Source organism: Theobroma cacao, chromosome 4, assembly GCF_053813885.1.
Source record: "Theobroma cacao isolate CCN51 chromosome 4, ASM5381388v1, whole genome shotgun sequence".
Lineage (NCBI taxonomy): Eukaryota > Viridiplantae > Streptophyta > Magnoliopsida > Malvales > Malvaceae > Theobroma > Theobroma cacao.
In genome coordinates this window covers 5,453,496-5,480,163 of record NC_142642.1, presented here as the reverse complement: position 1 = coordinate 5,480,163, position 26,668 = coordinate 5,453,496, and the positions used below count along the sequence as shown (strand labels likewise).

General features: G+C 32.0%; 1 protein-coding gene and 1 non-coding gene across 2 annotated transcripts; both read left to right on the top strand.

Moving 5' to 3' along the window:
- The first annotated feature begins 237 nt into the window (after positions 1-237).
- Positions 238-343, top strand: LOC148763090 (small nucleolar RNA R71). Its single transcript, XR_016026131.1, has one exon. It is a non-coding gene; the product is annotated as a small nucleolar RNA R71 (small nucleolar RNA).
- A 6,166-nt stretch (positions 344-6,509) lies between these two features.
- Positions 6,510-10,265, top strand: LOC18601254 (glutathione S-transferase F11). Its single transcript, XM_007032135.3, has 3 exons — positions 6,510-6,699; positions 7,908-7,956; positions 9,611-10,265. The coding sequence occupies exons 1-3, from the start codon at positions 6,553-6,555 to the stop codon at positions 10,057-10,059; spliced, it is 645 nt and encodes a 214-aa protein (XP_007032197.2). The 5' UTR covers positions 6,510-6,552; the 3' UTR covers positions 10,060-10,265.
- The last annotated feature ends 16,403 nt before the right edge of the window (positions 10,266-26,668 follow it).

Here is a 26,668-nt window from a genome sequence, read left to right as displayed (position 1 = left end):
ATAGATATTTGTTTGGTCAAAGCATTCAGTGCATCAATCTCATAAACACTAGCATTTTTCCTAGAATTAGATCTTTTTGAAGGCCATTGGTAATTACTGGATGCCATCTTTTCCAACAAATTATAAGCTTCATCAAGATTGTTACCCATTAATACCCCACCGACAACGACATCAATTATATATCTAATTAAACTGACCAACCCATTATTGAATGTCTGCACTTTTAACCATTAAGGAAGCTTATGGTGTGACATCTTCTAAACAAATCCTTAAATCGCTCCCAAGTCTCATATAAAGATTCAACTTCAAATTGTATGAAATAAGTTATATCATTCCACAACTTTGCAATCTTTGCAGGTGAAAAGAATATTTCCAAGAATTTTTGAGCCAAGTCCTCCCATGTAGTAATGTATCTAGTGGGTAGTGAATTTAACCAACTCTTTGCCTTATCCCTCAGTGAAAAAGGAAAAAGTCTCAGTACAATAGCATCATCTGTCACCCCATTATATTTGAAAATGTTATAAATTTCTAGGAAATTAATCAGATGGGAATTAGGATCATCACTGGGCAACCCACCAAACTAAACAGCAGATTGAATCGTCTAAATGCAAGCAAGCTTGATCTCAAAATTGTTTGCATTGCTAAGACGTCTTCTAATGCTTTGGAGTAAGCCTTGCAAGAAGGGAATAGCATAATCCCACAAAGCTTTATTCTCTTCAATAATATGAATGCTAACATCGTTACCCTAATTATTATTATCTTCTGCCATTGTTTGGTTTAAAGTTTGAACTTGCAAATTTTCCTTTTGAAGGCTTCTAAAAGTTCTTTCTATCTCTAGATCAAAAGGAATAAGATTCAAGTTTCTCCTTCACATACAATGACCAAAGATGCCTAAAAGCAAGAAAAATAAAATTAAATGAATAAATAAATAAAAAATAAAAAAATAAGGTTTGAATTAAGATTAAATTTGCTTGGCATTAGTATTAGTAAAAATTCTAGAAAATAATCTCCCGGCAATGGTGTCAAAAACTTGTCAATTAAAATTCTACCTACGTAAGTATACATATCAAATAGATAATATATTAGCAAGTAGAGTATTGATTTCTTAGATAATTGTATTAAAAATTTACTTAAGTACTAAAATTAAAACAATTTTAGTTTATTCAAACAATCAAAATTTTAATAACTAGTACAAATTACCCAAAGAAATGAATTGAACTTCTTACTAGTTTTCAAAAAAAAATTTAATAACTAATTAAACTAAAACCTAATCAACTGCAACTAAAACTATTTAACACTAAAAAAAATCAAAGCAAAAATATAATAGATTAAAAATCAAATTGAAAGAAACCTAGGATTACAATATCCCTCGTACTTCATTAAAATCTTACTTTTCTCTCTTAACTTAATCCAATGGGTTAAATTGCTAACCTAGTGTTGGCTTCATTAGTTTTTGATGAGAATAAACCATTCCCATTCATTTGTGTCTAATATTTCTACTTGAGTGTGCAGGACAAGAATTGTATGCCAATAGTAAATAAATAATTCCATGGGACATATAAAAAATATATATGAATAAGAAGCCATAATGATCAACAATACAGAAGTTCCTTAGTTGAATAATGAAGGGTTAGTCAGCTAAAATTCAAATCAGAAGTTGGCGGGCTCAAGAATATTGAGAAACAGAAAAGACTTAGTCGATCAAGAAATGGTTTAATCGATTAAGAAGCTATTGCCAAAAATCTGGACTTCAAGACAGAATCGACTTAGTCGACCAAGAAGGAAATTAGTCGACTAAGTGCTCACTGCCAGAAACTAGGAATAGAAAATAGAGACAACTTAGTCGACTAAGACATAAGTTAGTCGACTAAGAGCATTTTGCCAGAAAATTTGAATTGTGCACTAGAAGACAGATTAACGGCCAGAACTGCTACAAAACTGTTTTCAACAGTCAAAAACTGTCTAACTCACTTCAGAGCTGATTTTTCAACTATAAAAGGGGCTTCCAATAGCTGAAAATGCAATGAAGGCTTCCAAGAACCAAAAAGAGCTCAAAAACCAAAAAATACTCTCTGCTCATTTACTGCACTCAACTTTTATCTTTGTAATTGTGATCTGCACTTCACTTTGACCACTTAGATCAATCATGTGATCATAGGTACACTCTTATTACTTCTCTCCTTATATTCTTAGAGTGAGCGAGTGACTCTAAGGGATTGATTCAAGCTAGAATTGCTTAATTGAGTATAGGTTCTAACTTACCCTTGAAAAGTTAGGTGTTGGGTTTTAGTTGATCCCGGTAAAAACTATTGTGAAAGGTTTTAGCTAAGCCTGGTAAAAGGCATTGTAAAAGCTTGGTGAAAGCTTGTGAATTTCACCGTAAATAGTGGATTAGTTTGGAAAATCCTTGGTTGAATAATCAAGGTAGTGAATGTAGGTCTTGGACCGAACCACTCTAAATTCTGCTATGTTCTCTACTCTGTTTTTGTTCTTATTTTCATTCATTCTTTTCACTTGCATTTGTTTCCACTTATAGCCAAATTTTGAAAGAGCAAAATTATGCTATTCAACCCCCCTCTAGCACACTTACTTGGGACCCACACCTAGAGTCCTCAATTATTTAGAATGCTTTTCTAAGTCTTTTATAAAAATATCTACTTTAACCAAAACACTATATTCCTATGTGAATTAAACTTAAAACAGACTCATTAAGTTCAGGCTCTAATCTAGCTATATACGACATATACGTATATTCCTATCTTATATACAAAATCAATTTATTCATTCAATCAAATAAATATGATCATTTGCTATTCTAGTTTTAGTTTACACTAAACCCTCTTTCCCAAGTTTGTTTAGGTTCCTAGATCAATTTAATTGGTGGTCAGTCAATTTAAAAGCATCAAGAGCAAATTGGAATAAACAATTCAAATCCCATTGAAAATAAGTTAGAAAAAGATTAAAAATTTAAACTACATGTGAGTTCAATTGTAATCCTAGAAAAAGAAATTTAGCTACACATAATGAAAATAAAAAGTAAAATTATATGAAGTTTAGCCATTGAGAGTAATCAAAAATAGTAAAAGCTAAGGAAGAAGAAAATAAACTAATTTTTGCTACATTGATCTTTAATCTTCCACCTCAACTTCTAGCTTCTTGAATCTCTCTCAAAATATCTCCTCAATGTGTATGTGTAGCTAACTTGTCCTTAAGCTAAATATTTATAATCTAACTTAACCTAATTTTACCTACGCTAGACTACTTTAGCCTAAAAATTCTTGGTATGGGCTTAGAATAAGTGTAGAGTCCAAGAGTCTTAAGTTAGCCCGCATAACTTCCTTTCCCTGTAGCTTCATATAGACTACTACACTTTGTCCACTTCCAATGCAATTTTGTCCTTCATCGATGTAGAACTGGACAAAGTGATCTACATAAAAGTTATAACTCTATCTCTTAGCTTTCTAATGATCTAAGAATCGCATCTTTTGGACATCTGAAGCAAACTTTATGCTCAAAATACTACGACATGTACAAACAAGGCTTGAACTCGTTAAACACCTTTTACCACCCAATTAAGCCTTATTCTTCTAGAATCCTACAAAAATATAAAAATTAATAAATAATAACTAAATTAAGATAAATAAATACAAGATTAAATTAACTTAATAAAAACAAACTAAATAGAAAAATAACAAAAAATAACAAAATTTTAACCTAAAGTCAAGAACTTAGCTAACTTTTAAGAACAATTTGAGATAAAAATTAGTCTATTTTATAGAATTATCAATTATATGGAATATGGATGGAAATATTATTGTGTATAGATACAGGTATGAATTTCGGTTCAAGTAATTGGATACGCATGAAAAGCATTTTAATAATTTTTTTACATAGCATTTAAATGAGTTTGAGTAATTATTAGGTTGTGGGTTTCTATTAGGGTTCAGATTAGGGTAGTAAATTTAAAAAATATTTGGGTAATTATAGGATTCAGGTACCTCATTTATTAATTGGGTTCAAGTTCGGGTACTTCAAAATTAGTGGATACTTTACCATTGCACCTGATGGAAATGTACAAATTTTTAAACAACAAAACCTAAAACTAAACTATCACCAAAATCACAAAATCTCTCTATTCCTCCTCTCCTATTATAGATTGGAACCCTTAAATTTCCCCACAACCAGCTTCTCCCTCACACCACGAAAAGCAAAATTTCTCTACTTGTCGACAGCTTTTTCCTCAGTGTTTTCCTTCTTTGATTTTTTTTGCTCCCTCTCTGGGTTCTAAAACTTGGGTGATGAATGGGTATTTATACCCATTTTTGGATTAACATTTCATTCCCCTTTTTTCTAAAAAAAAAAAATCATATTTTGAAAATTGTTGGATTAGGATTTTAATCTTATCATTTCCAATTTTTTTTAAAGAAAAATTAATTTCAATTTTTTGTGTCTTTATCTTTATTATTATCTTTCTTTTTTTTTTTTACTTTTTTATTATTATTTTCTTATTTTGGTGAGACATTCTTTATCATTATCTGCAATTATGTTCTACTTTTCTTCTACTCTTTTTTCCCATCATTGTGTTTTAACTTTTCTATTTCTATTTTTATTCTTTATCATTAGGTTTTGATTCTTCTATACACATATGCCTTTTGCCATGCAAATAAAAAGAGCAAAAATAAAACAATACAAGAATAAACAGAGTTAGGCTCGCCATAAATACGATTCATTCTTTTTATTATATTTTATGTTATTTGCTCTGATAGAGAAATTTAAAGACAAATCGTATGATACTTTGCAATGAATTAATTGCTCTCAGCTCTATTTTATGTGTATCTGGTTTTCCATTTGCTTATCATTTGGTTTTATTTTTTATTTCTTTCGTTTCTATTATGATGTTTATCATTATGGAATTTTACACAATAAACAAATTACATATCTAGAGTCTGCTGTGATTTTATGTTTAAGAAGTTGTAAAGTTAATATTCTGGAAAGATTTCTTCTTTTTTACTGAAGTTCAATAAGTCTGTCATAGTTTGATGGAATTGATTACCATTGATTCAAAGGATTATATGTTAACAAAATTTGTATTTTATTTCCATATCTGTTTATTTTTACTCTATATGTATAATTGACTGATGTTTGTTTTGTTTTGACAGCAGTGTTGTTTTTTCTATTTTTTACCTAATATTATTCTCTCATTCACCTTAATACCTTAGCTAATCAACTCATTACCAAACCTAACTTCTTATTTCCTTTTTCCCCATGCAGAGTATCCTCCAAAATAACCCAGTCATCAAGGAACAACCTCATTGAAAAGTCTTTGCCAACCTTTGCTACCAAGAAACTCTAGAATTTCACTCACAATTGTGCCCAACATTGTCTTATATTTTTTGTTCACAGGCAACATTATGAATTGAACATTATGATGTTAACTTTTGTATATATACAAAGATCTGCAAAAACACAACATCATATGAAGATCTTGATTTTGTTCATGGGCACTAACTTTTTGTTAGCTGACTGGCAATGAATGTATAAGATTATAAACACGTCTTTATATTTTTTGTTCTCAGGCAGCATGATAAATTCAACATTATAATGTTAATTTTTGTATGCACAAAGATCTGCGAAAAAAAAAAAAAACAGCAACAAATCATGATCTTAACTTTATTAATGAGCACTGACTTTTTGTAAAGTGGGTAGGAATGAATGTATAAGATTGTAAACACTGTCTTATATTTTTTGTTTACACCAAGCATGATAAATTGAACAGCAAATCATGATCTTAATTTTGTTCAAGGGCATTCAGTTTTTCTTAAATATGTGGAAATGAATGTATACAATTATAAACAATTATGATATACTCTTCCATTTTGTAGTAAAAACTATAACAACTTTTCTGTATATATTTTTTGTCATTAACACTCCCTTCAAGGTTTTTTATTTGGCCCAAGCACAGCGCACAGGGCCAATTCTAATATCTATTTATTTTAATCAAATTAATATTGAAAAAAATAAAATCATATTAAATATAAGTTCAAAAATTCGGTTCCAATTATTTTAGATTTGGATGAATACGAGTGGTTGGCTTTTATAGTAAAATAATTAAGTTATGTCAGATGGTTCAGACGGATTTTGCAAACTCGGCTCAACTTTGTCTGCTCTAGTGCTCATGACATAAAAAAAAATTACTTTAAAAATAAAATATTTCCAATTAACATAGTTTGAGAAAGAGACTCGTGAAAACGGTTACATTTATCGTGTATGCATGTATGCATTTAGTGTGCGGAAAGTAAGAAGGATACTTAGATTTGGTTGGGTTCGACCCACCGCAGGATCAAGGCATGTGACAACCCCCGTATCCGCAAGGACCCCCACCTTTGAATGAATGAAGACTAAAATCTAAAGCCCAATGAAAATTTTGAAACGAGGGGAAGTCACGTGACAACCCCCGAGCCAGCCCTTACAGCGAATTCTATATATTAAGCAACGAGAGCTCCAACACAGGCATAAATCGTTTTGTCTCCTTTATTAATAATATTAGAAAAAATGGTAGTCAAAGTTCATGGTTCGGTGAGGGCAGCTTGCCCTCAGAGGGTTTTGGCCTGCCTTCTCGAGAAGGATGTTGAATTCGAGATTTTCCACGTCGATCTTGACGCGGGAGAGCATAAGAGACCAGAATTCCTCCTCCGACAGGTGCCTAAATGCATCTACTTTATTTTTAAAACATCAATTATCATTATTAATTTTGTTAAATTTATCATTAATGATTGGGGTATTGTGAATTTGAAAGGTGATAATTTTTTTAATTGTAAACTATTTACTGAGTTTCAAATTAAAAATTTTTTTTTGCTATATCAAAATTATTTCTTTTTTTTTATATATATAAAGGGAAAATTTTATTGAATTAGTTTAAAATAACATCCTAAGTCATTGGACATTTAGAGAGTCCCCTAATAATAAGCAAGAAATGTTTACAGGAGGAACATCATAAACTTGTAAATCTATATTTAAATCATCGTGATGAGTGGCCATCCGGTCGATACATTGATTAGCTTCACGATGTATATGAGATAAGTGGCATTATCATTACTTGTGAAGTGACTGTCTGATTGATTGTAATAGTTTGATATTTGACTCCAAAGCGTTATCTTTGTTTTGTATTTTTTGCAATGCTAGTAACGAGTTTGTTTCCACTTGTACTTTCTTATAACCTTTAGACCAACATATCTCCAATCCATAATAGATTGCCCAGAGTTATGCAGTTAGAGAACATGAAATACCAATTTTGTAGGTGAATCCTGTTAACCACGCACCAGAGCTGTCTCTAATAAGTCCACCTGCTGTCACTAGTCCCGATTGCCCTTTAGCACTTCCATCTACATTCAATTTCACAAAAGATTCTATAGGTTTCATCCAGCTAATCAGTGTCTCATGCTTTACCTTTTGCTGGTCCCAAGCTTCTTTAGCTTTTGTCCATAAGGCCAATAAAACTTTTCATCAAAAATAGATAAGTTGCACCAGTACCAAAAGTATCATAAAGCATGAATAAATATGGTCTCCCATGGGATATCTTCAAAAACACCATACTCTTCATATTATTTAATATCCAGATTTGTAAATCTTGCACAAAAAAATCTTCTGTTGCCAATTTGGAAGGATGGATAGCCACGTCTGTTTAACTCTACTGCAATCTCGTAACACATGAATTAACTGCTCTGCAGAGTACCCACAACTTGGACATACAGGTGACCAATAATTATTATTTCTTATTTTCTTTTTTCTTTTTTCTTTTTTTTTACTTTTTGACCTTAAACCTTATGATGTGTCAATGTTATAAACTTTTGTATTCTGACACGTTAGCATACCTTCACTCACTCAAAAATTTCACATTGGTTCTGCAGCCGTTCGGACAAATACCAGCTGTAGAGGATGGCGACTTGAAGCTTTTTGGTAAGATTGTAGGAATCTATTTGATGATGTTGTCTAGCCTAACAAAAAAGAACCGCGTTATACAACTGTAATATATATATATATTTGAAAAAATGATGTAATTTATTGATTCATCAAGACATCATACAAACTGAGTATAATAAGAACTAATAAAACATCTCAATTTATCATAAATCCCCTCTCTATACGTAACTAGAAACCACGTTAAAAACCTTCTTATAAAAAAAATCTAATGAGATAAAAACCATGAATAAAAGGGAAAAAAAGTACCCTATAGTCATCTAATCATCAGGAAAATACGTTAACCTCCCTACATATTAAAGCTTTCAATTTCAGCTCCTCATATCTCTAAGCACAGCATGTTAAATATAGCTGAACATATCCTCTATTTTTCTCCACGCCACAGCTTCTTCAACAATCTCCCTCACTCCTTTTGCAATCAAGTGAGGTACATTGTTACACCAAATGTAATCTATATTATTAGTTCTTTAATAATACTATTAAACATGTGTAGAATTTAAAAATTTGACTTAAAAATAAATATATGTGCACTTTTATGTAAAGATATTTTCCTCCAAATAAAAACAAGGGTAATTACATTTCCATATCATTCAATATATTGTATTCAATTCTCTTCCTTGTACTACTAGTTTTTCCGAAGAACTAACTTCAAAGTGGATTGACCTTGCTTGAAAGGTGCTTCACACCCTTCTAAGACGTTGGGGTATATTTTATGGATTATTGTCTTATATAACATTGGTAGAATTTTTTAAATCGACAAATGAAATTAGAGAGTTGACACATGTTATATTAAATTATATTTAAGAAAATATATAAATTAATATAAGATTTCCGAATTTTTTGTATTTTTCATATTTTATTCCAGTATATTTAATATCTCTAGTTCTTTCTTCTTACACAAACAGCCTGCTATGAGTCAAATATTATAAGATCCCTCAAAACAACCTAAACTAGAGCATAATTTGTTGACTTGTTGTGTAATAAGTTTTAATTAATCACCAACAACTATTCCCACTCTTCTTCAAAATATGCAAATAGTTAGGCTTTAATTAATCACAAACAATTCCCTCTGCTTCAAAAGTTTTGTCAATGTTTTTTCTTTTTCAAGCCAAATCAATTTTGGTTATTTAATTTTCAAATATCAAATAATTAAACTTTTAAAAGCTAAATTTTGAAAATTTTAAATTTTTAAAAGAAATAATAAAAATTGATTTGATTTCATCTTCATTTCGGAATAACAAATTATTTGAATTGAGATTTTTAAGGCTAAGAAAAGTTTATTCATTCATTTTCTTGTTTTCTTTGTATTTTTTTCTCCATCTCATTCTCTCAAACTACTTTTTTTGTCTGGAATGATAGAACTTGTCAAAGCCTAAATTAAAAGATATAACATTTTGGACAAAAGAGAAAATGTTCGAATAGATATCAAATTTTGTCATTAAAGTTGATATTATATATTCTTTGTCATTATTGTTGGGTCGTTGGTTTCAGACAATTTGGCAGGTAATTGGTGTACCAAACAGCCATCATAACGAGTTATTGTTAGTTTGAAATCCGACAGGAATGGTTTATGAGATGCCTTTTCGGATTCTTTGTTTCTCTTTATTCTTTTAGACATTTTTGTCTTGTGCAGAATCGAGGGCAATCATAAGATACTATGCTGCCAAGTATGTAGACCGTGGTCCAAACCTGCTGGGAAACTCCTTGGAAGAAAGAGCAGTCGTCGATCAGTGGCTTGAAGTCGAAGCACACAACTTCAATGACTTGGTGAAAACTCTCGTATTTCAAATTGTCATCCTGCCACGAATGGGAGAGCATGGTGACTTGGCCTTGGCGCAGAAATGTGAGCAACAGCTGGAGAAAGTCTTCGACATCTACGAGCAGCACTTGTCGAAGAGCAGCTATCTCGCTGGAGATTCATTCACCTTGGCTGATCTTAGCCACCTACCAGCCATTAGATACTTGGTAAACGATGCTGGAATGGGGCATTTGGTGTCGGAAAGGAAGCATGTGAATGCGTGGTGGGAGGACATCTCTAACCGATCTGCATGGAAGAAGCTAATGGAGCTCTCTAAGTACTAGTTTGTTTCCACCATTTTAGATCTTTTTTACTTGTTGCCGACCTACTCTACGAATAAAAATCTTCTACTCCTTTCGTGCACCATATATAAATTTTTATTTCACGTTGATAGTAATGATATAACTAATATTATGTTATCTTTATATCCAAACAAGGAGTAAAATTAATTATTATTAATAAAATATTTAAAATTAATAAATTTTTATCACATCATTTATCTTTCGTTCTTTGTTCTTTCTTCTTTCACGTCATTTATTTTTTATATTTATAAATTAACTTAATTTTTTTATTGGTTTTAGTTGGTTTACAACCTTTATCTTCCCATCCTCAATCCCAAGATGCCATCTGAAAACCATGACCTTTAATTTCTTTGGAACAATGGCAGCAGAGGCGGAGGGGAGGGGGGCCCCCTTTCCAACAATTTTTAAATTTTTATAATTTATCTGTATTTTTTAAAAATTTTATAATTTCGCCTCTACAAAAATTTTAAAATTCTTCTAACATATTTTTATTTTTTAAAAAATTTATAATTTTACTCCTACAATAATTTTTTGTTTAGTGAAATATCTCAAAACAATTAGTCAATAACTAATTTGAGTAAAACTAAAACAAAACCAATTACATTTTCCAAAACAATAATAAAATTAATTGCAATAAAATTATTTTCAAATACCACTTCTCCAAAACATCACAACCACCACTTGCTCTCTTTTCCTTTTAGCAAATACTGTAGAAACAAAAAAAAAATCTTTTTTTTACACTTTTTTGCTTGTAAGCATTTTCTGTGTAAAAAACTTTTAGTCAAGAACTCAATTTTCAAATCATAATAATTGATTAGATTGGTTTATTTTTAACATTTTCAACTTTAAATTTTTTCTTTATTTAATAATTTTTACTTGATGATTTTGATTTAAGATTTACCGTCTTAGTTATTTTTTATTGAAGCCAATTTGATTAAGCACCTAAGGTTAATTATTACTTCTTTATTTAGAAATTGCTTGATTGTTTTCCAACAAATTAGTTATGCTTTTTTCTTTGCTTAGATTCTTGTTAACAATTAGGTTTTTTATTCGAAGATTGCTTTCTCGTTGAATTGTTTATTAATATTATATTTAATTTTTGTGATTCATTTTAGAGAATTACTTCTCCATTGAATTATTTATTGATAGTCCTTAATATTTTTTAAGGATTGCTTCTCATTGAGATTTTTGTTATTATATTCGTTAATTTTATTTGTTATTAAGTTTATCTAGAAATTGAGTTTATTGTCATTATTAAATTATTTATGATTATATTAATGAATTCTTTTAAGTACATTATTAAGATTGATTCCTTTGAATAATTTTCAAGATTTATTTGTATAATTTTCATATGAACTTTTTTTTATCTAAATTGTTTTATATTATTATCAAACATTGAATTTCTAGTATGACTGTTTATTTTATAAACATTGTTTTCAATTTTTTACCCCCACAAACGTAAAATCCTGACTTTGCCACTGAATGGCATTACGTTTTTTACAAACCACAGCTTATTTGACGCATATGTTTGATTTTTCTATATTTTACCAACATGGAAAATGTAATTAAGTTGAAAAAAATAGTGAAAAAACATGGAGATCAAAACGAATGGTTTCTTGGGAGAATAAAGAATTCTTATGGTCAAGATCGATAAACCGATTAATTAAGCAAAAATTATGCCTAAGTTCATAAAGTTCAATCAATCAACTTTGAGATTCAATTGATTTGATAAGTTTTGAAACCGATTTTTTTTTGTTAAAGGTTTTTGTTTTTTTAGCTTTTTTTATCCGTTAACTTTTTACTAGTGGCACCACCGATTTGAAGTTCGATCCAATCTTTTAATAATTTGTCTCAAGTCACATCATTCCTTTGTCTTGTCAAGGAAGTTTCTACCAATGGTATTATCCCACTCTACTTTTCACAACTCCTCTTCAATTCTAGAGAGAAAAGCTCTCTCATATCTCCTATTTTCTTTTTTATTTTTTTCAAAGGCAAAATGAAAGATTTCATAAATCATTAGAATGAAATTTTCCCTATACAATTACATCAACAGGGCAATAAGCTCAGAAAACAAAAGATATTGGTTGATATACCCTTATATCACAATAGACCCTCCAATATTGTTTGAACATCCAAGCACAAAAGCAAAACATCCTTCCTACAGACAAAGCAGGATCCAATCGAGCAAAAACATAAAAGCCATCCCCTGCACTTCAAAACACATGCAAGGTGGGTACTTGAACCCCTATACGAGAAAACAAAAGAAGCCAAACAAAAACAATGGCAAAACCCCTACACCCTTGCAGAAACATAACCTCAAGAACCAAGTCAATGAAGCCAAGCAAAACTACACACAAACAGTAGTCAACAGTTTCCCCATCAACCAAGCTGAAACACAAGCAAACCACTAAAAACTTCCCTAATAGGTTAGAGGAGATAAGAACCTTTACAAAACAGAACCCAACTATAAGCAATTACCTCATCCGTGAACAAAACAATTCAACACTTATTGGAAGATTCTTATAATATCAAACTGCAGGTCCACACCTTCCTTAGCTAACGCATCAACTTTTTGATTTGTTCCTTTATGATATGCTTAATTTCCTAGCCAAGCAAATCTTCTTTAAAGCATTCAATTTGCAAAATCCATTTACACATCATCTTGGGTGAAATGTCGAGATTCTTTGTCCATTTCACAACATTGGCTAAATCACTTTCAATAACAAAACAATACTCTTCTTTCCATGAAGATGTCGAAAAGATAAGGAAAGCCTCCCTCACTATCCATATCTCTGCCAGGTTGGAATTGACCTCCCCTAGTGGTATAGAGAAAGTGATTTTAACCACACCACTTGAGTCCTTTAGGATGCCCCAAATTCTAGTTGGTCCCGATAACCTTTAGTAGCACCATCAACATTGAACTTCATGTAGCCCATTCTAGGTTTCTCTTGGTGAATCCTTTTCCTCCCTTGTTTCTCTTTTTTATGTTGTACCTTTAAAAAAGGTTGTCTATAGATATCAAGCACCAATAGGAACTGCTTAGGCTATTTTGCATTGGCCCATGTTGCCATTTTAATTTTTGTCGTTTTATGGCACCGATTAGCTTTCCATTCCTTACCTCTAAATCTAGTCTCATTTCTACATTTCCATATCGACCACACAATGGAGAAGAGAGCCATTCTCCATATTTTGTTATCTAGTCCCTTTAAGTAAACTTCATTCCATGCCATAAAAAAGTCTTTAGTATTACTAGGTGTGACCCATTGTACCCCTCAGCTTTTGACCAACCAAAACCGTAGTTTCCATGACTCATAACAAGTTAAAAACAAGTGATAACATGTTACAAAGTTGAACTCCCTTTTTTTTTTAATTCGTCATTAACCCCAATCTTACCTAGCAACAAATGTCGCAACCCGGTACTCTCCTCGAGCCCATGACAACCGCCGCGATGACCCGGTAGACATTCATTACCCGGAATGCCAATCGAAATCTCACAAGGCTTTAATATCAGTTTTCTCACCTCCCTTGCGAGCAACAGTTGCTAATATCATATTTTAAGAGATTATAAGCTATTTCCAAACCAAAACAATAAAAAAATAATTTTCGTCTCACAAGGGTATTTTGGTCATTTTCCTCTGAAAATTTTAAAACCATCTAAAAATGTAGTGTATGAGTGAAAGATACATATTTCATAACCAAATATAAGTTTAGATGTCTAAAACATTCATTTAAAGTGAAATGATAGCTATTAGAATAAAATAAAAATATTAAATAAAATATTCCATTTTCTTATGAAATAATATTTATAGAGATATCCGTAAATAATTTTTGTAGCGTAAAAGCAAAATAAATTCGTACAAACAGTAACACAGTGAGGCAGAGTATGTAATTTAATTTACAATAACATGTGGGCCCCTCCGAATGACCAAAAGTAACGAAGGCTACGAACCTACAGTTTTGAAGATGCAAATCCAACTGTAGCCCCGACGAAATCAGCTATCTACAGGCTAACCTGAGCTTGAAATGGGTGGAAAAGAGGGGTGAGTTTTTATAAACCCAGTGAGTAAACAAACATCATCTAAAATATCTAAAGCCGAGTAAATAGAGACAATTTAAAATAGTTCATTGTACTATGATTCATAACGTTTCAAACTCATTTCAACTAAACAAAATAAATTCATTTCACTAAAATAATCAACATGACTTATGAATTTCTGAAAAATTTGGCTCGTGCCAAAACTTATTCTCGGAGATACCTTGGTCGAGGCATCTAACCGAGTCAGCCAAGGCTATTAAAGAAAAGTTCATATTCGCATAAAAAATATTTTTTCGTTTAAAAGCATAGTCGTTCCTTGGCATTGGCTGAGTTCACTTTCATGTGGTGGTTTAGCGAGTAGTGAACTCTAAAGCTTTACCTCAGGAGTTACCCTCTGCGCCTCTCGTACCGATATAAAATATAACGAGGTTTACCGTGCCCCTCTAATAGGCTAATCCACAGAATCTTGCCCACTGCAGTAAGTTAATCGATATCCCACCAAATCAATAAAAGTTTCGACAGCATGACATGGCAATTATATTACTACCCAGTCCGTCAAAAGCAAAACAAACAGTTCATACAATTTCAACACAATTTCCAATTCAGTCATTCATGCCAATATCACCATAAGCCATTCAATTCAAATCATAAATTTACAACACAAACAAACAGTCTCCAATTACTCAATTTCTAAAATCATTATTCAATTTCAAAATGATTTATAAAACTCATTTCATTTAATCACATTTTACTTATAAAACATAAGAATTTACCATTTAAACTCATTTTTCTATAAAATCACAAAAACGAATAAAAACTACTTTAGATAATTAAGACGATAATAAGGTTACTCATGATATCAGGAGTTTGAAATACTCCTATTCTTGGTTCTCTGGCACAATGTCTTTACCCTTGTTAGAAGACTCACCACCTATACACAATACACGACAAATAATTCAATATATTGTGTCATGTCATTATAAATATATTTCAGGCTCTATATGAATGCATGAGGTTGTTTGGATAGTCACTTAAAGACGCTGTTACAAGTTGGTTCAATTATGATCGAACTGGATCGATTTTCGACCTAATTCGAACTTCCCACCTTTGATTTAACCAAAACATCCAAATTGACTCCAATTATATTCATCACACTTCCAATGTCCCAAAATACACCAAAGCGCCTCAATGAGCTTGACTTTCTCATTGTTATTCAACTTATTTACTAAAAGAACTATACTTTAAAATTACCATTTTCGATTTCCATCACCACCATTCATTAAATTCTAACTAAATAACACAAGATATCACAAGAATCATAATCACTAGGTTCTTTATGAAATTCAGCCATGGTGGGTGCATAAACACTAAGGTTTTTCATACTTGATTTTTTTTTTATACCATAAATCATTAGTTCCTAACCAAATCACTTGAAATAAAATCAAATCCACCATCAACATACCATAAGGAAGATTCGGCCAATGAGGGTGATGGAAGAACATGAATTTTTCTTGTTTGCCTTTCATGCTACACATCACCAACCAACTAAAAACACTAGAATAACATGTTTTCCAACTAAATTCATCATCAAATCTTCTCCCCCTAGGTTCGGCCAACAAGGGATCTGTGAGAACCTGTCAAGCTCGATTAAAAGATAATATTGTACCGAGTGGTATAATTAAGTTAAATCAAGCCTTGAACTAGTTCAAATAGAAATTTTAAGAGAAATTTGAAAATTCTAAAACCCACAGAATGGCTTAGAATAGTGATTTGGAGTTCAAGGTCTAGTTTGGAGTCCATTAGGAAAATTGATCGATTAGCGACAAAATGGTCATTTTACCATTTGATGATAAAATGGAGATTTTTAGCCAAGATTTGATCACATTTGACCAAGAATAATTATATGAAATATAATTATGATTATTGGAGTATAAAATGATGTTTAGCAGTGAAAAATTGTGATTCTCGGTATTTTTGGAGCACAAGGGCAAAATGGTCATTTTACCACTAGAGGACTAAACAGGAATTTTTATAAAATGATTTTTACCCCATTTGGTTAATATTGATCAATATTAGTGTTATTTGAGGTTGAAAAATAGAAATAATTTGATTCTGGTACATTTCGTAGCATAGGGGCAAAATCATAATTTTTTTCACCTCGGGGGGCAAATCGGTAAATTTTTCACCCAAGACTTGTCAAGACCGAGGGATTTTAATTGTGGTAGGATTGGATAAATACCAGAATATTTGTGGTGGAAAATTAAGAAGAAAAAGTCAAAAAGTTTTTTAAAAAATTAGGCCAATAAGCATATGACACGTGGCATGCTTGATTATTTTATTATTTTCTATATAAATCAGCCCATTAAATCCCCAATTCTCTCACCATATTCGGCCTAGGCAACCAGCAACAAGAACAAAGGAAGAACAAAGTAAAAAACAAGAAAACCTATGTGGAAATTGAAAGAAAAAGTGAAGAAATCAAGGAAACAAGCTAGGTAAATTAGAATTTCTTTAATTCTCCTTGATACCTAGCTTACCCATGCTTTTGTTCTTGATTTTCTTGATTGAATATTGAGTTATCATGATGAATTCAATTCTGAAAAATGGGTATGGAAGAGGAATTATTGTTGGAATAATTTGATTTTAGACTATGTTAGTGTTTAGGGATAGTTAAGCATGGTTATGAACAAAAACAAAAAAGAAATATTCAATTTCTCTAGGGTTCCTTGTTGATCGAACCATGAGGGCTGAATATCAATGGGGGATTGTTTTTATTTCAAGGAAATGGCTTGGAAAATGATGAATTAAGGTGAAACGGTTATGTAGAAAAAAAATTCGGTGCTAGTGCACCAAATGACCAAATTTTTCTATAAGGAACTGTGAGGGTTCTAATGTTGAATTTAGATTTATTTAAATGGTATGTGGTAAATTAAGCTATTAGAGGAGAAATGAATTAATTTGGAGGTGATTTGGATATAACTGCCAATTAATCGGGTGATCGGTCGAATTTAATAGATACCGTGATTAAGCGATAATCAAACGTATTTTTGCATTTACATATCAAGCATTAGTAATTTAAATTAGTTTATGTCAATTTAAGGACAATATGGTAAATTCCTCGACTTTGTTATTTGTCAAGGTAGTGAGACGTTCGAAAAAGGTAAAGGAATTGCGCTTGAAGACTATTAGTTCGAGTGCACTCGGAATTCGGATTTTTGACACTTGTGAGTGGACTGCCTTCAAAACTTGTTTTGGGAAATATAATGTAATTGCCACCCATTTGAATGAATTATCAAGTTTTTCATGAAAACAAGTGCCTTGGGAACAAGCTTTTGAAAAATGGTTTTATGTTGTAATATGTGATTGCTATGGATTCATGCACTATTGTATTATGATGATATATATATATATATATGTGTGTGTGTGTGTGTGTGTGTGTGTGTTGTGCATGATTAATGATATTGTATATAATGACTGTAACCTTGTGTGTGCACGATGTGGAGAATGCACATGCCGGTGATGACGGTGGCATGAGAGATAGATGATGATAGTGCCCATGTGCACGATGTGGGGGGATGTACACGATAGCACTGATTGTGCACGATGTGGGGGGATGCACGTGATGGTGCCGGCTATGTGCACGATGTGGGGGGATGTACATGAGCCGGGAGTGATTATGATGATATTGATGTTTGTCTATGTAATTATGCATATTTAGATTTATGAAATGAAAGCTCATGAATGTGATATATGGTTGACATATATGTGAAATTTGACACATTGTACTTTGAGAATTTTCATGAGTTTTATGTTGATTTTGTTAGTTTAGCAGGATGGCTTTTTGTTGAGTGAGGGAAAATGTTTCTCTTGTTGCTCTGTTTTCGCTGCAGCGAAATTCATGCTCACTATAGCGAGAAACTCTCGGGTTTGGAGGGGTAGACTGGCCGAAAACTCGTTGCAGCGAAATTCATTCTTGCTGCTTTAAAATCTTTCTGTTTCTGGGTAACAATTTCGCTGTAGTGAAATTCATTCTCGTTGCAGCGAAAAACTTTCTATTTTGTCTCCTATCTTGTCCAATTGTTGCCTATTTTTCACTTCTTTGCTACCATATCTGAGCATGGACTTCCAACATTTAGGACAAAATGAGTTAAGTTTAAAATGAGGGGTTTTTAATATGAATGGAACTAAATTGCATTGTTTTGAAACAAGTGCATCATGATTTTAAATTCTCCCTTGTTGTTGTTGCTTGTTCCTTTCCTTGTTCACTCACTGGGTTTATACTCACCATTTTTAAATTCATGTTTTCAGATCACGAGGCAGCCGGTAACTAGGACGAGGTGTCCTTCTAGACCTGTGTCTATCTTTTGGTAGGCGTCTCGGCATTCGGTAGCTGTATATTCATCCGAGTCACTCCGCTGGAAGTCGAGTGTTATTTTGTTTTGTATAGACGAACTTAATGTAAATTATTAGAACACATGTTGCAGACATTGTATGTAAATTTTTAAGGAGTAATGCCAGTACGAGTTGGCAATGTATATCACTATTTTGATTCAAAGTTATGAAATATGACTTAGTGATATTAGATGGAATTATAAGTAAGATAAATAATAGGCTTGCTTGGGTTTAGTGGATTACGTCCATTGGACCCTTGCGCCGGTCATGGCCCGGAATTTGGGTCATGACAGGATCCATCATGAAATCATGAATTTCAACCATGGAAAATGAGAAAGAATGCTTAGGAAAGATAAATCACAAGCTAAAATTGAAAAATCTTACCTTTTGTCACTTGATTCCTTGAAATTCCAAAATTTTCTCTTGAATTTTTCTAACTAGGGTTTTGTTCTTTCTTTCTTTCCTCTTTTCCTTGGTGAGGCCGAACATATGGGAGTGAAATGGGAGAGTCATGCACTTATTTTTAATGTAAATTATAAAGAAATAAAAGCTTGCCACTTGTCACCATTCATTGGTCCATGTTTAACACTTAACAACTAAGCTTTCTTTCACCACCACATAAAATATCTCAATTATCCATAATATAAAATGTTAATGGATGAAATCCTTAGGCATGACAAGTGTTGGGTGGTGTAAAATTCCAATTTTGCCCTTGGGTGGCAAAATGACCATTTTGCCCCTACGTCATGAAAATTCCAATTTGACTTCAAATCAATCCTCGAACTCCGAATCACCATATTAAGTCATTCTGGGTTTTTAAAATTCTCAATTGCATCTTAAAATCTCTATTTGGACTAGTTCAAGGCTTAATTCAGCTTAGTTGTACCACTAGGTTCACTACCAACTTTTAACGATTTTTCGGGGCTTTCCAAGTATGCAAACATATTATCAAGCACATGAATGACATGGCAAATATTTTATAGAGTTGGGCTTGACAACAAATGCCATACAAAAGTATCGACCTTACACAATGCTAATTTCGCCCATACATTCCTCCATGTACCATTGACATTTGCATTAATAGTAAACACATACTTACAGAAAGATTTTACCATGTATTGCCCACTAACCTCATTTTTCCAGATCATTTCATCCCTTAGTTCTTTACTAAGTTGGAAGTCCACAAGCTGTCCCTTGAAGAGTTCCCATTGTCTAACTTCCTAATCAAAAAGTTGCCTCATCAATTGCACATTATAACTCCATCTTCCCTTGATCCAGTTTTCATATTGGACAATTTTACCTTTCTTGTTAACAACTAGAGTGAAAATGCTCAAGAAAGATTGAGCAAACACAACCCATTGATCTATTCATCTTGACTAAACAACAAGCTTTTTCCATCACTAATAGTAAACCCTATGTCTGCTTGAACCAGCAAAAAATACTTTTTAGTAAGGGAAAGAGGGCTTATGATTTTTCTCCACAAAGTTAACTATTTCCTATTTTCACTCCAGATTGACAAAGAGCACAGTAGGATAACATCTAGTTTTTTCCACAAAGACCTCTCACCATAAGTTTTCCGTTTTTATCCTGTAATGTCAAATCCATTTATTTAAAAGTGCCCAATTTTATACATCCAAATCAGTTATCCTAATGCCCCAATATTCCCTATGTTTGCATACATTTCCTCACTTCACACAATGTATTTTCCTTTGCTTATCAGCACCTCCTCATAAAAGCTTATTTGCATCTTCTTAATTTCGCCCTTCACTTTCGTTGGTATAGGGAACAATGACATGTAGAAAATAGGCAAGCTGGCAAGCACAAACTTGAGTAAAGTTACCTTGCCTCCAAAGGATAATGTTTTTGCCTTCCATCCCATTAATTTTGTTTCCATTCTTTTAATCACCCGCGTCCAAAAACCTATCAAATTGTGGTTCAACCTCAATGCAACCCTAATTAAGTTGGTGGGATTTTTCCAACTGTACAAAAGATGTAGTTCGCCCATCTTGCAATAATATTTCACTCCATACAAGTTGTCAAGTATATTTCAAAAAAATTCATCATGGCACAAAGAAAGCAAGGGCTTGTGCAAATGGTTTTTTTGATAGGACAAAATTTATGTCTGCGGATGCTATTGCCAGACACACTAGTTCCCTCTTAAACAAGTTTCTGATTCAAGAAAGAGGTCTTGATGTTTCTTTAATTTGACACATTGGAATTCAAGCCTGAATTAAAGAAAAACATTGGAAAAGATTGTATGCCCAACCAAAAGTGGCAATTATTTCAGTGGCAAGGGAATTTTATGCTAATGTTCCTAAACATACTAATGGTATTGTTTATGTGCGAGGTCAACAAGTGCCGTTCCATAGCACAGCCACCAATGTTTTCAATGAAGTTCCCGATATTCAGAGTAATGGTTATGGACAATATCTGGTAGAGCATCAAGATTGGAACGAAATTATTTCAGTACTTTACGAAAAGTGTGCCCAATAGAAAATATCAAAGGATAAACCAGTGTCTTTCAAGCATAGTGTCATAAAGCAAATGTCAAAGGTGTGGTGGTATTTTGTGGTGTTAAATATGCTCACGTGTTTACACGTAAGTGATGTTATGAAGGATAGGGTGGTTCTTCTCTATGCCATTATGATAGGAAAATCCATCAACATTGGCCAAGTAAGTAACCATGCTATGATACATACAACCAACGCCAAAAGAGATAGTTTGTGGTTCCCTTCATTTATCACTGCTTTGTGTGGAAGAGCCAACGTACAGTGGAATTTGAATGAACAATTACTTCATCTGAAAGTTCTTATTGATGTAGGACTTATTTACCAATATTCTCAACCCTTGATTGATGGTAGTTCTTCTTTGGCACCATGTCCTCAATCTCCTTGACCTAAAGCTAAAGCTTTAACATTACCTCAATGAATTGAATAGTTGAGCTTCGATTTACACAACAAGCCTTATATCAAGTTTAATGCAATCCAAAAACAGAGCAAATGCTCAAATCTTGTGGTACTTTTATGGGGATGGATATGGATATTGGATCCTCTCATGACTTTGGGTGACACAGAGGAAGATGATGATAAGGAAAAGGATTAGAGCCTTTTCGGAGTTCGTCAACTACCAAGGGAATATTCTTTCACCTTTTCTTTATCTATTTTTAACATTGAGGACAATGTTGAATTTAAGTTTGGTGATGGGGAGAGAATTATTTTTCTGAAAGTTGATTTTTTGAAAATTAAGGCTTTATTTATTTATTTATTTGCATGCATGTTTTAGGTTAATTTATCATTTACTTTTCGTTATGCTTGTTTGAAGTTTTTTAGATAGAGTAAGTTGTGCCAAATTCTATGATGATTTCCTTATCCAATAATGAGAACTTAGTTGTCTTCTACCTTTAGCCTTTGGTAAATAAGCAAATTATTTGGTTTGTGCTAAATTATTTTGCTAAGTATCACTGTTAGAATGTGATTTCCACATATTGAGCACTATATCTTTTGCTTTGAATTATTGTGCATATCTAGAAAAAGTTTATATTAATGTGAATTATTGAATTATGTCATGAATTTTAGAATTTGCTTGATACTCTCTTGAGGTTAAATCCTTTTTTGGGACTATTTGAGCCTTTCAAGCTAACTTTGTTAAATTTTGTCCCTAATTAACCCTTTAAGCCTAATTTGTCCTTTTCTTTGTTTAAACACCTAATTATTTTAGCCGAGCCTTTTAAATAAATGTTCAATTTTGCATCCCTCACTCCTAAGTATGTAATCATTTTAGGAAGTATATTGAGCTAGATGTGAATAAGATAAAAGGTAGAATTGAAGAAAAAAATGTTAAAAAATATGCTTAGTGTTCACCCCTTATCATCATAGAAAGAAATATGCTTAGGGGTGTAAAATTGTGATAAAAAAAGAAAGAAATTGTGAAAAAAAAAAGATGAAAAAAAAGAAAAAAAAAGGAGAAAATAAAGTGTTGAACAAAAGAAAAGTTCAAAGTTAAAGAAAGGGTGTACTTGGAAATTATGAATAGAACTCTATATAAATCCTAGAATGATTATGTGCTTAGGGTGATTTGAGCCTTATTACTGTCCTTTATCCTACATTGACCCTAGCTATACATTACAAGCTTAATAAAGTCTTATTAATCCTTGACTTAGTATTAGTCTACATTAGTGGAGAGAGAGATGAAAAGCAAACCTGTGGAGTTCTAGTACTAATTTGAAATTTTGCATTGGCATAAACTCATCCAGATTATGTAATATTCTTTGTAAACGATTGCACACACACATATAAATCAATTTGAGAATGAGCTTGCATTTGAATTGAAACATGAACTTGAATGATGCCTATATTTTGCCTTGAGTTAGAGATTTATTGATATACTTTTGAGGAAATTATGGAGATCATTGATTTGGTGCTGCTTGTCTCTAGTTAGTTTATTTATTTAACTTGTTTTCATCATTTAAATTGCTTTCATTTATGTTTAGTTTTCTTTTATGTTTTGCTCAAGGACTACCAAAATCTTAAGTTTGGGGGTGTGATAACTCTATTTTATAGAGTTATTTGGTCATAATTTTGGATGTATTTTATCTAAGTTATTGAGATTTAGTTTGAGTATTAGTTATTTTTAGTCATTTATTTTATTTTAGTTAATTGTAAAGGGTTCAATCACTTTAAGTTATTTTATGATATTTTGTATTAAGTTTAGTTATTATTTACGTTAGTTTGTTGTTTTCTTAGGTGTGTTATGAAAAGAGTGATAATATGTGAAGAAGAATGCATTCATGGTGCAAACTTCCATTGCACATGTTCCTGTATTTCAAGCAAACATTTTACTACAGAAGTCCAATTTATGTGATTTTTAAACCATTGAAAAGAGAAGAGGCAGAGTAACAATTTTTATGTTTATCACTTTCCCTAGTTCAGCCTCGAAGAAGGAGAAAATCATAGCAAATTTCAAAGTAGTCTAGCAAAACCAGAAATTCTAGACAGTGCACGGAAAGCCACGACCATGGAAGGAATGAAGGCCAAGGTGCCTCGACAAGGAAAGACACTTTGGCTGAACAGAGGACTTGGTGCCACGACCACTAGAAAAGTAGCACCACAACGCCCAAAGAGAAAATGTGAAAAAAATACACCAAGGTTGCGACGCTGTGGTGCCCAAGGAAAGAAGGCTATAGTGCATGCATGTCTAAGAAGACTTCTTACGTGTTCAGACTTCTATTTCGACATGAATTTGAGCTTTATTTAATCCCTCTTTCAGAAGCACTTTTAAGAGACAATTAAGTAAGGTCTTTCTAAAGAAAGAGGCATTCAAGCTAGCAAGAAAGCAAGGAAAACAAGGAAGATTGCAGATCGAAGGCTTGACAAATCTTGGAGTTCTTTCTTATTTTGTTATCTTTATACATTCTTTGCTTAGTTTTGATGGTTAAAGTTCTTTTTGGGATGATGTTTCTGTTAGATATGTGGAACTAATTTTTTTTAATCTAGAATCGCAATTGAACCAAATGCGTAGTTTCAATTTTTAATATTCTTTCTTGCTTATGATTGATAGTGTTTGAGTTGTTTATTTCGATTTTGTTCTTAATGCATCTGATTGCTTGATCAATAATTAGATTGATAGGCTAACTTAAATGGAACTGGAAGAGGGAGTTTAGAGTAAGTCGTGGGTGAAATAGCATATGTTCAATATCAATTGCATGAGATGATTGATTTGATTTACATGTAGATTAAGAATACAGTTACATGTCATATGTAGCCATAATTAGAGTTTAAGCTTAATGAGTCTTTCTTGATTTCAATTTGCATAGGAATATAGTAAGTTGATAAAGGAAGATATTTTTATAAGAACATTGGAAGAGACTTATAAATACATTATAACTCTACGTTAACAACTCAAGGCTATCTAGTAAGTAAAGAGAGAGTAGAAGAGATTCAGATGAAACATTGAAGGGATATTGTGATTCTAGACTTTTGGTTTATTGATTTTAGTTAAATTGTTACTTTTGCTTTCAATTTTAGTTTTCATTTAAGTTTCTTTAATTGTCAGTAGCTTTAAATTTAGTTGTTTGGATAAGATTAAGTTTTGTTAATTTTTATACTTAGCAAAAAGATTTGGGCAATTCTCTAAGGAAATGAACTTTACTTTCTTTAATATTACTTGATAACAATACATTCACTTGCATGGTAAATCCGACAACACATACAAATGTATTTTAATATCTCAATAGTATCATGGTACCTTTATAACTAGATAATAAATACCTACTCAAAACAAACTCTTCATCTTATTATCAAAATGTATTTTCATTTCAAATGGAATGAGCCATGAGAATATACTTACTTTCCATGGCACCATATTGTCAAATTCCTAACAATTTCCCACTTGCCCTTGTGTATAGGATAGGGATATACCTATAGGCCATATGTAGCCAAATTAGACCTTTAACTTAATAAGTCTGTTTTAACTTTAATTCATATATGGATATAGTGTTCTGATCAAATTAGATATTTTTATAAGACGAGTCGGGAGACCCTTATAAATAATTGAGGACTCTAAGTTAGCAATTCAATCCATTAAAATAAATTAAGGAAAAGAGGTAAGATTTAGATGAAGTGTGAGGGATATTGTAATCCTAGGCTTGTTTGATTTGCTTTTTACCCAAGTTATTATTACTTTGATTTTTCTTTATAGTTTAAATTTTGTTAATTATTTTTAGTTAATTAATTTAGTTATTTGATTTTGATTGTTTGGATAAAATTAAATTGTTCTAATTTTAGTACTTAGTAAAATTTTAGATCAATTCTCTGTGGTATCGATACTCTACTTACCATTATATTATCTTTTCGATACATATATTTGCATAGGTAGAAATTTAACTGACACAAGTCTCTGTTGAGATTCTTGCACACATACTCTTCAAAATTAATTCTATATGTCTATGAAAATTAGTTAAGAAAAGCTCATTAGGTTTATGTTCTAATTTGGCTACCTTTGATAGATAGCTATATGTCTATCCTAAATACAAATCTATCACTTAACCTCTAAGTGAATAAAACATAAGCTATTCAAATCAATGGTCTCATCTAAACTACTTTTGTCAAGTTGCATTTAGAGAACCTAATCATTTCAAATGGTGATCAAGCAGTGAAAGGTATTAAACATAGATTTGAATAAACCATACAATACCCATTAATGTTAAGCAAAGGAAAATCATATATTCAAACTACATATTGAAATAAACCATAATTTTAGAAAAAGAATTTAGTTCATCATCATTTTTTCAAAAAACATCACAATTTCAAGAGAATAAATCATTTCTATAGCAAAAGAATAAGAGAGAAATGAAAAACTAGAATAAAGAACAAAGTTACCGTCGATTCTCGATCTTCAATTGTCTTCGTTTTCTTTTTGTTTCCTTCTTTGTAAAATCTTTTTCTTTCCCTCTAAACTGCCATTGGTTTCCCTTTAAGACCTCTTTTTTCAATTATTGAAAACCACATATTTATAGTGTCACGACCCTAATTCCAGGCCATGACCGGCGTAAGGGCCCAATGGACGTAGTCCACTAAGCCCAAGCAAGCCTATCTATTTATCCTACTCATCATTCCATCAAATATTGCTAAGTCACATTTTATAACTTTAAATCAAAATAGTGATAGACATTGCCAACTCGTATTGGCATTACTCATTTAAAATATACATACATTTTCTACAACATGTATTCTAATAATTTACATTAAGTTGTCTATACATATCAAAAGGAGACTCGATGTCCAGCGAAGAAACTCGATGAATGTACAGCTATTGAATGCCGAGACACCTACCAATAGTCAAGTCTACAAGGGCACCTTGACCTAGTTACCAACTGCCTCGTGATCTGAAAACATGAAGTTGAAAACTGTGAGTATAAACCTAGTGAGTGAATAAGGAAGGGAACAAGCAACAATAAAGGAGAATTTAAAATCATGATGCACTTGTCTCAAAACAATGCAATTTAGTTTCATTCATATTAAAATCCCCTCATTGAATCCTTAAATGATCAATCATTTGAAAATCATGAATCCATACGTAACGAAAAATTTGAAAAAAATGAAAGCTTCAGTGATACACAAGTAAGTCAAATGCGACAATGAATTTTCGCTGCAACGACGTTGGGAT